The sequence below is a fragment of the Dromiciops gliroides genome, chromosome 2 (assembly GCF_019393635.1).
Source record: "Dromiciops gliroides isolate mDroGli1 chromosome 2, mDroGli1.pri, whole genome shotgun sequence".
Lineage (NCBI taxonomy): Eukaryota > Metazoa > Chordata > Mammalia > Microbiotheria > Microbiotheriidae > Dromiciops > Dromiciops gliroides.
Window position 1 is genome coordinate 356332984 of NC_057862.1, and position 12446 is coordinate 356345429.

Sequence of the window (12446 nt, forward strand, 5' to 3'; positions counted from 1 at the left end):
GTATGGATCGATACTTATATTTATGTAATCTATATTATCTATGCCATCTCTAAAATTTTAAAACATTCATCTGAGAAGGGACCTGTGAGTGTCACTACTGCCAAAGTGGTCCACAACACAGAAAAGTTAAGAACCTCTGCTCTAGAGGAAACATATCAGATCTTTCCAAGTGAAGACATTTAAGTGGTCCTAGTAAAACACAAGCCAACAGTGTGACAGAGCGGCCCCAAATACTAATGCTACCTTAGGCTATAACTAACTGGAGTTTGGTGTCCAGAATGAGGGTCTTATTGTCCTCTTCCCCTGTCAGATCACAACTGGAGAATTTTGTTTGGCTCTGGATGCCACATTTCAGTAAGCACACTGACCCACTCAAGTGAATTCCAAAGGAGAGGCAACAGAATGGTGAAGGGACTCAAAACCAAGCCATAAGAAAGTAGGTGGAAGGCAATGGATATTTAGTCCATAGAAGAGAAGAGTTAAGGAAGATGTGAGAGCTTCCTGAAGGTTTCTGAAATGTCATCATGGAAAGCAGGGCAGACTTGTTCTTTGTAACTCCAGAGCATAGAAAGGTGGGAATTATAGGGAGGAAGATTTCAACTCACTATAGGGAAGAGCTTCCTACAAATCAGAATTATGCTAACAATGGTAATGGATGGCCTTAAAAGGGAAGGAGCTCACCACCGACCAAGGCTGAATGACTGATAATCTAGGGATGCTCTCTAGGTGATTCTTACACTGGATAGGAAGCTGGACCAGATGACTTCTAATCTTCCCAACATCTGTCATTTTATGATACTCCAATGAAATGGAGAGAGGGAGGGAAAGGTGATAACTTAGAGCCAGAAGTCAGTTTTGTTTATGGCCATGGAGGTGAGGCTGATACAAGAGACAGAACAGTGTGGTCTTGTGCTCATTGTTAGCTCTTGGCAACACCCAGTGTGAAGAGAGCTATGTGGAGAGGTCTTTTGGTAAAAAGTCTCCCAACAGGATTGTTTGGGGCATGGGCTAAGCCACTTAACTTTTGTATCAGGTTGGTAGGGGGTATGATGTACATGATCAAGTAAGCCTCTCCATTGACTTATGCGCCCATTTTGCAGATAGATAAAATGAGTCAAAGAGATTGATCAAACTAGGTCAGATGATGAGTTATTAGGGAAGCAGGAGCCTTTAACCCATGCATGTTTGGGTCACACAAAATACTTATTTGATGAAGGAAAGAAATAGGAATGTTTCATGTCTGTATTCACAAGACTGACCTAGCAGGCTATTGCAATAATCTTTATTGACTGACTTAACCTCTCAGTGTCCCAGGCAACTCCCTAGTATCACGTTAGAGAGAAGTTGGTGATCTACACTGATGAAGGGAATTTCCATACTGAGAATCCTCACACACCAATGAAATCACAGGTCTGGAACCAAATACATCCACCCCCTCCCATCCTGCCCCAAACAAAAGCCTGTCCTACCCCCTTGACAGGGTTTTGAGGAGAAAGGTGCTTGTCTTTCCCATTAGGGGAGAGGAAAAAAGCATTTATTAGCACCTACAGTATGTCTGGCATTGTGTTAATTGCTTTTACAAACATCATCTCATTAGGAAGCTCCTTGAGAGTGGTGGCTCTTTCATTCTTTATATTTGTATTCCCAGTGCCTAGCACAGTGCTTAGAAGCACTTAATAAATGCCTGTTGACTTACTCAAGTGTTAGAGAAATGGGAATGTGAATTGTCCATGTGTTTCCATTTGGAAGACCTGAGTTCAAATCTGGCTTCAGATACTTACTAGCTGGGTGAGCCTGATAAAGTCACTTGACCTCTGTCTGCCTTAGTTTCCTCATCTGTAAAAAGGGGATAATAATAATGCCCACCTCCTAGAGTTGTTGTGAGAATCAAATGAGATAACACATGTAAAGTACTTTGCAAACCTTAATGTATTATATAAATGCAATGATGATGATGATGGGAGGGGTATCTTTTTTGTACCTAGTAGGGTACCTTGGGGATAGAACCTCATCACTGCAACTCTCTAAGAATCCTTGGTTTCCTCAGTTTGGGTACACCATCCACTGATGGAGACTGGAGCTTCTCTCTGACCTTGTAGGAGGTCACCAAGGGTGATCCCATATTTCATTTCCCTGTAGCCATATGGACCTGGTGAAGAGGCTGGATGGTCCTCAGGGACACCCCCTCCCCCATTCTCCCGAGTGCATTGCTGGGCTCATATGAAGCCTTTTCAGCTTGGTATGACCCATCGAGACCCTCTCCCCATGATAAGGTATCACAGAAGAGCTCTAGTGAAGGTGGGTGTAGAAGGGGCTTCAGAAATGTGTGTTGACATGTACAAAAATATTTATAGCTGCTCTTTACGTGGTAGCAAGGAATTGGAAGTTGAGGGGGTGCCCATCAATTGGGGAATGGCTGGACAAGTTGTGGTATATGAATACAATGGAATACTATTGTGCTGTAAGAAATGATGAGCAGGAAGAGTTCAGAGAAACCTGGAGGGTCTTACGTGAGCTGATGATGAGTGAGATGAGCAGAACCAGAAGAACATTGTACACAGTATCATCAACATTGAGTGTTGACCTACTGTGATGGACTATATTCTTCTCACCAATGCAATGGTACAGAAGAGTTCCAGGTAACTCATGATAGAAGAGGATCTCCAAATCCAAGAAAAAAAAAGAAAGAAAGAACTGTGGAGTATAGATGCTGATTGAACCATATTATTTCTTTTGCTTTGGGTGCTGTTATGTTTTTTTTCTATTTTGAGGTTTTGCATCACTGCTCTGATTCTTTCTCTTATAACAGGATTAATGCAGAAATAGGATTAATGTTATTATGTGTATATATATATGTGTATGTATATATCTATATCTATATGTATATGTATAGATATAACCTATATCAGATATAGATATAACCTATATCAGATTACCTGCTGTCTAGGGGAAGGGGGAGGGAGGGGAGGGAGGGAGAAAAATCTGAAATTGTAAAGCTTGTATAAACAAAAGTTGAGAACTATCTTTACATGTAACGGAAAAAATAAAATACCTCATACATTAAAAAAAAAAAGAAATGTGTGTTGAATGAATGAGCAGGATGATATTCAATTAAGAATTAAGAAAAGTAAATAGCCCCACAAAGAGGAAGGAGCTAGGCAGCCATGGTGTTTACTTAACAGTGGCCATTCTTCCTGAATTGAAGTGGAGTACTCTATCCATTGAGCTACCTAGCTGCCTGTGAAATGCATCAACCTTCTTCTCCCCTGCCCAGAACCCCATCCATATACACATTTTCCAGGAGAAAGTTCCCTTCCCAGGGTTCAGGGCTTCCTGGCACAGAGACAGTCTCAGATCTTGCCTTTGGGAAGCTATGGACACAGGTCTCTAAGGCTGCCACTATCACACCAGCTAAACAAAACCGTATTCATCTGCATGGGCCTGGGTGGGAACAGGGACCTGGCTGGAGCGTGCCAACACCCAGAAGCCAATACATGAGGATCTGTGAAAACATCCATCTAGGAAATGAAGTTTGGTTTTGATTTGGTGAAGGAAACAGGGATGTTTGACTTGGAGAAGAAAAGACTTGGGTACAGAGGTGCGTCAGGCTCAGGACATGATCCCTCTGTTCAAGAATTGGAAGGGAGATTAGATTGGTGCTTTAAGGCTCCAGGGCAGAATGAGAAGCAATGTGTCAAGGTTGTGGACAGGCAGGTTTGCTGCTCTAGATAAGGAAAAAGCTTCTCATGGTCAGAGCTCTCCCACAGTGAAATGGGCTGTGGTCACAGTGGGCTCCTCATCACTAAAAGAGGTTGGGTAGCCACTTGGAGATGATGTAGAAGGGAATCTTCCTTAGGTATGGGGTGGGATTTGGTGCTCGTGAAAGCTCCTCCCAACCCTTTGATTCTGTGACGCCAAAATGGACCCAACTTTAAAGCACCTGTCACTCATCTGAACAGGTGTGACTGTGCTACTCTTGACACAGGTGAGTTGTTCATGACATGGATCCAACATGTGGGAGTTTGTCATTAGCAGAGTCACTTAGTAGTGGTCAGTAATCAGCTTCATCCACGGGTGGCATCTGTGGCAACTGGCTTAACTGGATCTACTCCAAATTTATGTTATATAACTTCAAGTGGGCCCTCACTGCTGCTAGGCAATCTTTAGCAATTCACTCTCTCATTCACCGCAGTGGTTTTTCCATAACTTTTCAACCCTCTCCAAATATTCCCAAGCCTCTCTCCTCCCTGAACCTTGCCTCAGATGAAGACTGTGCTTCAAATTTCACTGAAAAAACTGAGGCATTCACTGAGAGCTTCTGGTCTTCTCCTCGTCTCATGTCATCTAAACATCTGCCCTCACTATCTCTTCCTTCACCTCTCCCCCATGAAGAGGTGGTCTTTCTCTCTGTCAAGGCAAACCCCTCTCTATATACTCCTGATTCCATTTCTTCCCATCTTTTCCAGCAAACTGCTACCTCTAACATTGCCATTCTCTCACTTGTCTTTGATATCTCCCTGTCTACTGGTTGCTTCCCTGCTGCCTATAAACACATCCATATCTCCCCCATGCTCAAAAAATCCTCACTTGATCCTTCCATCCATCTCCACTACCTATCTTCACATATCTCTCATTTTGTGGACAAGCTCCTTGAGAAGCCTGTCTATGACTGGTACTTCCATTTCTCTTCTTAATTCTTGACAGTCTGTCTTCTGGCCTCATCATTCAATGACAATTATTCTCTCTAAAGTTACCACAATCTCTTTTTTTTTGTTTTGTTTTTTTGGTTGTTTTTTTTGTGGGGGAGGGCAATGGGGGTTAAGTGACTTGCCCAGGGTCACACAGCTAGTAAGTGTCAAGTGTCTGAGGCCAGATTTGAACTCAGGTACTCCTGAATCCAGGGCCAGTGCTTAATCCACTGCGCCACCTAGCCGCCCCACCACAATCTCTTGACAAATCTGGTGGGTTTTTCTCAGTCTTCATCCTTCTTGCTTTCTCTTCAGCCTGTGATACATGTTGATCACACTCTTCTCCTTGATAGTCTCTTCTTTCTAGGTTTTCATGGCATTGTGTCTCCTGGGTCTCCTCCCCCCTGTCTGACTACTCTTGCTTGGCCTCATTTGCTGGATCTTAGCTAAACAGAGACATCCCCCAAGCCTTTGTCCTGAGCTCTCTTCTCTTTCTCTATTATTTCACTAGGTGATCTCATCAGCTCCCATTGATTCTACGATCATCTCTATGTAGATGATTCTGAGATCTGTTTGTCCAGCCCTAACTTGTCTCCTGACCTCCATTCTCACCTCTCCAGTTGCCCATTAGACATCTTTCAGGGGAAGTAATATGTGCACATATAAGCATAAATCGTATGTGTTCAAATAAGCTTAAGGCAATTTCACAAGTATTTAGTAAGTGATTGTTGAATTGAATTGCATCATAGAATCTCTGAGTTGATGAAACCTCCCAGGACCCATCTAGTGCAAACCCCTCATGGATAACCCACACCCGAATCAGAATCCCCTCCACAACATTCCCCAATAGATGACATTTAGACTCTGCTGGAAGACTTCCTAGGGCAGCTCAATCCACTACAGAATAGAAATAATTGTCAAGAAGCAGCTTCTTTTAGGGAGTCAGATCTGCTCTCAGTGCTGCCTTTGAAGGCCTAGGAGAATGAACTTTTATCCAAGGCAGCCTTTCAAATACTTGAAGACTGTGGCCAATTTCCTACTAAATCCTCCTCATCCTCCTCCTCCTTCTCCTTCCTTCCTTCCTTCCTTCCTTCCTTCCTTCCTTCCTTCCTTCCTTCCTTCCTTCCTTCCTTCCTTCCTTCCTTCCTTCCTTCCTTCCTTCCTTCCTTTCTTCTTCTTCTTCCTCTTCCTCTTCTTCTCTTCCAAGCTAAATATCCCCAGTTCCTTCAGCTGATCATCACAAGGACAAATTCTCTAATTTTCTTACCATCCTAGTTACAAGTCCTGTAGACTATCTCCAGGTTGTCACTATGCTTCCTCAAATATGGTGCCCATAAGTTAACGCAGTACTTTAGCTATGGTCTGTCCAGGGTAGAGCACAGTGGGACTGACCTACCTCCAATGTTCTGTGATGAAATAATGAGATTTAGCAGATACTCAAAGACCCACCTGAAGATTAATCTAGACTGATTGACTCAAGTGAGAGTGATTAACTGCTGATTAGCCTACTTGAAGTTAACTGGATTGTAATCACACCTTGAGAACACCTTCAGAACCAATGGATTTGGATGATGCCAACCAATCAGCTTGAAGCAGTGTGTAAGGACCACCTCTGTTCCAGACCTATAAAAAGCTTCCACAATCAATTTGCTGGAGAGAGTTTGTGATTGAAGCAGGCTTGTGGCAGAGGACTTGAGGAAGAACCCAACCAGGCTAGAACTCTAGGCTACATAGGCTTTTTCTTAACTTTCTGAACTCCATGGGATTATCTGTATGCTTTAATAAATGTTTCATGCCCAAGGACTGGTGCTAAAGCTTCTAATTTAAGGCGACCACAATTTAGATTTTAAACATCACGGTTCTAAGTGTGATGTTCTGTTAACACAGCCTAAGATCACAAGGGTTAGAGAGCAGCACGTCTGAAAAAGATCGGGAGTTATTAATGGCCTGCAGGTTCAATATGAGCAAAGAGTGGGATATGGTCTGCAAAAAGCCCATGTTAACCTCAGGCTGCATTCAAAATCCAGGAAGAAGGAGGTGACCATCCTACCATACTTGGCCCTGGTCAGATGACACCTGAAAACAGGGTATTACAGTTTTGAAGGAGATGGATAAGCTGAAAAGCATCCAAAATGACAGCCTGGAGGAAGAGCCTTGAGTTCATGGAATATGTGGATCAGGTGAAGGAGTTGGGAAGTATCAGTCTGAAGAAGTGTGGGCTGGGGAGGGGGGTATGTCAGTTATCATACAATATTTGAAGGATTATCACCTGGAAGAGAAGTTTAGGTCTATTCTGTTTGGCTCCAGAAAGAAGAACCAGGAATAGGGTGGGGAGAGAAAGGGCCTGTTCATGTGGGTTAGTCAGCTATCCATATCTCTTCTTTCTCTTAAATTGCGTGATTCTGTGATGCTTCCAAGTCACCCAAAGGCAAACTTTGGCTTGATATGAGGAAAAACTTCCTAAGTTTGAACTGTCCCAAGCTGAGGAGGAATCAGTACTTGAGGGTAGAGGAGTTACCAGAATTTCCTGAGATGTAGAGTAAGCTGGTAAGACTTGTGTCCCAACCCAGGTGGGAGGTGTGATTCCTCAAGAGGCAAATGCCATGGTTACTTAACACCCCCACCCCAGAATTGTTGACCTTGAAAATGGCATTCTCTAAAATTGAGCCTAAAACTTTCTGATGTGATGAACTCACATTCTTTTGTAGGGTTCTAGAGACATCCTTGCTAGAGTTCTCTCAAAGGTTTTAGAGTCCTATGTTACAGATGGAGAAACTGAGGTTTAGAGAGATGAAGTCAGTCAGTCAACAAACATTTTGCTGAATGGTGGGGAAGCATAGGAAGGCGCCACATGATCCCTACTGTCAAGGAAAGCATTCCTACATTCTTATGGGAGAGACAACAAGCAAACAACTACATACACACATGACATAGACAATGGAAATGGAAAATGATCTAAGAGAAGGCATGAGGAAAGTGACTAGTCCAAGGCCATACAGCTCGTGAGTGGCAAAGCCAACATTTGGACTTCAGACCATCAGGCTCTAATTTCTGTGTTCTTCCTACTAGACTAAATTATTACATGGATTTCTTCTTGGAAGATGAAAAAAACAAACAAAAACCCAACGACAATAAAAGGAAGTAAGGATCGGAGCCAGTGAATGGAAAGGGAAAAGGCCAGAGCCATGGAAGAGGCCCAGAGGGAAGGCTTTCCAAAGTTCAATGTGAAAATCGCCCCCATAGTCAGCTAGGGCCCCAGCCCCATGATCCTCTTGCCCTCAAGATGACTCTCAGGGCCTGGGAGTGGGAGTTAAGTGTCTCAGATAAGGATTCCAGCCTCTACTGATAATCTCATTTTTACTATCTGACTCTGTGTTTGCTGTGGTTTCCCTCAGGGGGTGGGGGGGTGAGGGGGGAAGGAATTTCAGAAGCAGAGAAATGGGAGGCTTACCAGTATCTCCTCTTCTTCCAGGTTTTCCACGCCTCCCTGGGGGTCCTGTGAAAATGATAGACAAGAGGACTGTTTAGTCATGAAACAAAGTCTGTGGGCCCAGACGTGGACCAGCCTTGACCTGCCCTCCCTCCCACCCCAACTCCCCTCTGCCTTGAGCTTCTTCAGGGCAAACCAGCTGGGAAAGTGCTTCTGGGTGGGATCTTCCCAGCAGCCCAGAAGACTGGTCTCCCACTGGGAGAGGAGAGAAAGGTAAGGGAGAAAGATGCCCAGTTTCCAGCTCACTGTTACCCCCAGGAAACTTTTCCCTCTTGTTTGTACCCCTTCTGCTGTAGCCCAGCCTCGAGGAGTAGACTGGATGGGTGGTTATGCAGACCTTAATTCCAATTCTTCTGGTCCCCAATTGCTGCTTATTCATGTATTATAAAGGGCTGTTAGGTGGTGCAGTGGATAGAGGGCTAGGCCTGGAATCTGACTCATTTTCATGAGTTCAAATCCATCATTAGACACTAACCAGCTGTGTGACCCTGGGCAAGTCACTTAACTGTTTGCCTCAGTTTCCTCATCTGTAAAATGAGCTGGAGAAGGAAATGGCAAACCATTCCAGTATCTTTGCCAAGAAAACACTAAATGGGGTCACAAAGAGCCAGATACACCTGAAATGACTGAATAACAGCAACAACGAAAGCATTTATAAAGCCTATAAGGTTTACAAAGTGTACTGTGAATATTATCTCATTTGATTCTCACAATAACCCTGGGAAGTAGATGCTATTATTACCAATGTTTTAGGAGATGAGGCAGACTAGGGTAAAGTTGATGTAGGAGGCCCAAAAAAGGGTTAACAGAAAAACCCAAGACCCAAACTCTAATTCAGATATGAGCTCTAAGAGGGATTCAGACCCCAGTTAATGGATAACTTACAAGTCAGGATGCTAAGTTCTCTTACCCACAGTAATCAGTACCCATAAGGGAACATAAACAATGAGACACAAGACAGGGTATAGAAATTCTAATGAAAAATGAAGATGCTTTGAAACTAAGCATGGGAACCAGAAAGAGATATGTGCAGAAAAGGCCAAATTTGTCTCCAGATTCACCTTATGATGTGTAAACCCCCAAAACACACCTCCACAGAAAAAGGTAACCCACCTGGTTTAGGACCCCAGGAACTCCAAATTAGGATAAGCCCTCCCTTGTACCTCTCTAAGGTAGAGATTATTATAATGAGAGACTGATAATCAATTTATCCATACTATAAATATAACTGTTTTTCCTTTCCTTATTTGAGAGTTACCTTTCCACTATTCTGGTTCTCTCCCCATGGTCACCCACAATATTTCAATAAAACTTGGGAAAATGAATCACTGAGTCTTGTAATTCTTTTAGGATGACTCACGATCAATTTGACCCTAATTCCATCCCACATCAAGGTGATTTGCCCAGGGTCACACAGCGAGTAGGTATCTCAGGCTAGATTTGAACTCAGAATTTCTTGACTATAGGTTCAGTACTCTATCCACTGCACCACCTGCAAAATATGTTTCTGTCATACTGGTTACTACCAAGGCAATGATAATTCTTATTTCTTTTTCTTTTTCTTTTTTTTTGATAATTCTTATTTCTATAGTGCTTTTGTGTATGGGGCATGGTGGGTACGAACTTGTGATTTCATAGATAAAGAGAATGATGGGTAAGCAGACTGGCGGCTGATAAAGTAAAAAGAACACTAACTCTGGAGTCAAAAGGTCTGTGTTCTAATCCTGATGCTTTTGTTTCTTTGGTCAAATTCTTGGGCCTCACTTCCAGTTATAAAATGAGTGAGTTGTACTAGATGGTTTCTGAGGTCTCTCCCAGCTCTAGACCTATCAACAACTCTATAACTTGTAGTCATAGAATTTCCTGAGGACACTGAGAGGTTAAGTGACTTTTGTCACTGGTGTTTGATCATTTTCAGTTGTGTTCAACTCTTTGTCACCCCATATGGGGTTTTCTTGGCAGAGATACTAGAATGGTTCACCATTTCCTTCTCCAGCTTTTTATACCGATGGGGAAACTGAGGCCAACAGAGTTAAGTGACTTGTCCAGGTTCACACAGTTAGCAAGTGTCCGAAACTGGATTTGAACCAAGGTCTTCCTGACTCCTAGCTCACACTCTGTGCACCATGGTGCCCCCTAGCTGCCTCCAACTTGTTGCTGTTGTTTGTCCTTCATTCTCTCTCTCTTTTCTTTTCTTTTCTTTTCTTTTTTTGGCAGGGCAATGAGGGTTAAGTGACTTGTCCAAGGTTATACAGCTAGTAAGTATCAAGTGTCTGAGGCCAGATTTGAACTCAGGTCCTCCTGAATCCAAGGCTGGTGCTTTATCCACTGTGCTACCTAGCTGCCCCCATTTGTCCTCCATTCTCAAATACGACCATGACATTAGGGTTATGTCATGACTTGCACTGAACTGGACTTAAGTGAGGGAGGGCTGTACAAGGTCACGAACCTCACTCTCTCCTCCAGAACCATCTGGGTCCAGTGGCAAGATATAGATTAGGATGATTGGAGATGGTCTCAGATGTTTTTAAGGCAGTTGGGGTTAAGTGACTTGCCCAAGGTCACACAGCTTGTAAGTGTCTGAGGTGAGATTTGAACTCAGGTTCCTTTGACTCCACGGTCAGTGCTCTATCTACTATGCCTCCTATTTGCCCAGCTGCCCCTAACTAATTAATATCAGTACTTGAACCTAGGTCTTTCTTACTTGGAGGCCAGATCTCATTCTGATATACCATAATGCCTCTTGTAGTGCTTTATAGTTAACAAAGAACTTTGATTCCAACAATCCTATGAGGGAAGTAGTTGGTTATTACCCCCATTTTACAGATAGACACACTGGGACATGGCACAATAAAGTGACTTATAGTTAGTTACACAGCTGGGCAGTGTTAGAACCAGAACTCAAATTCAGGTCTTTAGGTTCCTAGTTTAGTGTCCTATCATTATACCATGTCTAATAAAATGCAAGCTCCTTGATGACAAGAACTTTTATTTTTATCCTTATGTCTCCAGGTCCTAGCATAGTGTCTGACACATAGTGGGGGTGTAATAAATGCTTGTTAGATTGGAGTGGAAATACACACCCTTCTGACTACTCATGGTGAGTGTCCAGTCACTAGTTTTCAGTCGGGGGTGGGGGGTATGAGAACAGTACTGGGATGTTAGCACGGATTGGGTGTTTTTCTTGTCGTGGCTCCAGTGAATGAGACCCCCGACTTTCATCCATAATGACAACGAGGCATGAAATCCCCCCACCCTTTGTTCTCTGCCCAGGAAATGTGTCCCAGTGGTTTCCCCTCAGCTCTTCTGTTTCTCCTCTGATTGATGTGTCTGAAATGTAGGGAAGAAAAGCTGGTGAACCTGAGGAAGGAGGAGAATGGGCCTCAGCATCAAAGTTGCCAGCTCCGATGGCGCAGCAAGTGGCCCCTGAGCGGGGCTGCTACTGACCTTTTAACTCAAACCAGATGGAAAAAATCCTTCTTCCGGGAGGTGGCTGAACTAATGGATTGGTTAGGCTTATTCTCCTTTGGTGGCATATTTTACCTACGAAAAGACTGCCTGATAGCAACTCTGAGCCATGCGTCTGCGCTGGGGAGAAGGGACTCCCTCCAGAACCTAAAACAAACCTCCAAGGTCCCCTTCCCCCCCTCAATCTCTCCCCGCAAAAGGATATAGTCAAGGCAGTCTGCACAGTGTTCCCAGAGATGCATCAGGGAACTGACCAAGGCGTCTCCACCTGCGAGAAAGCCTGGGCCAAGGCTAAGGAGAGTTCTTCCTCTCCATCCCCCATCTCCCCCCCAAGCAGCAGTCGGTGCCTCTTGGCAAGGTTCCTCCATTCCTGGCTGGCTGTTTTCATGGTGGTTTTGCAAGGCTTCAAGTCATTCTGAGAGGCTCTGTCTTGATGGTCTGCTTATAAAAGCAATAATGTATCTGCTTTAAATTTGGCAAAGTCCTTTAGACATTATATACATCACTGCCAGGGAGGTGCTATTATCATTCCCATCTTCCAGACCAGGTAACTGAGGCTCGGAGAGGTTACATGATTTACCTTTTTTACAGATATTTACCATCTGTAATATTTACAGATGTTTGCTATTCAAAGAAAGCAAAATACCAGGAGGTGGGATTAGGTCTTTTGGATGCCATGTCTAGCATTCTATCACTTCTCTTAGCTCAGTGCATTTTTAAAGATGAGGACTTCTTTTCTCAGTGTCCACTAGGGCAGTGCTCATAGGACAAGCCCTGCAGGTGGGGGCTGGGGAAAGGAG

General features: G+C 43.7%; 1 protein-coding gene across 6 annotated transcripts in view; it reads right to left on the minus strand.

Moving 5' to 3' along the window:
- Window positions 1–12446, minus strand: part of COL23A1 (collagen type XXIII alpha 1 chain) — a 494698-nt gene that overhangs the window by 119071 nt on the left and 363181 nt on the right. For all 6 annotated transcript variants that reach the window (XM_043985184.1, XM_043985181.1, XM_043985185.1 and 3 more), the window contains exon 3: window positions 8140–8184. In XM_043985184.1, the coding sequence (XP_043841119.1) occupies window positions 8140–8184 (45 nt within the window). The remainder of the gene's footprint in view (window positions 1–8139; window positions 8185–12446) is intronic.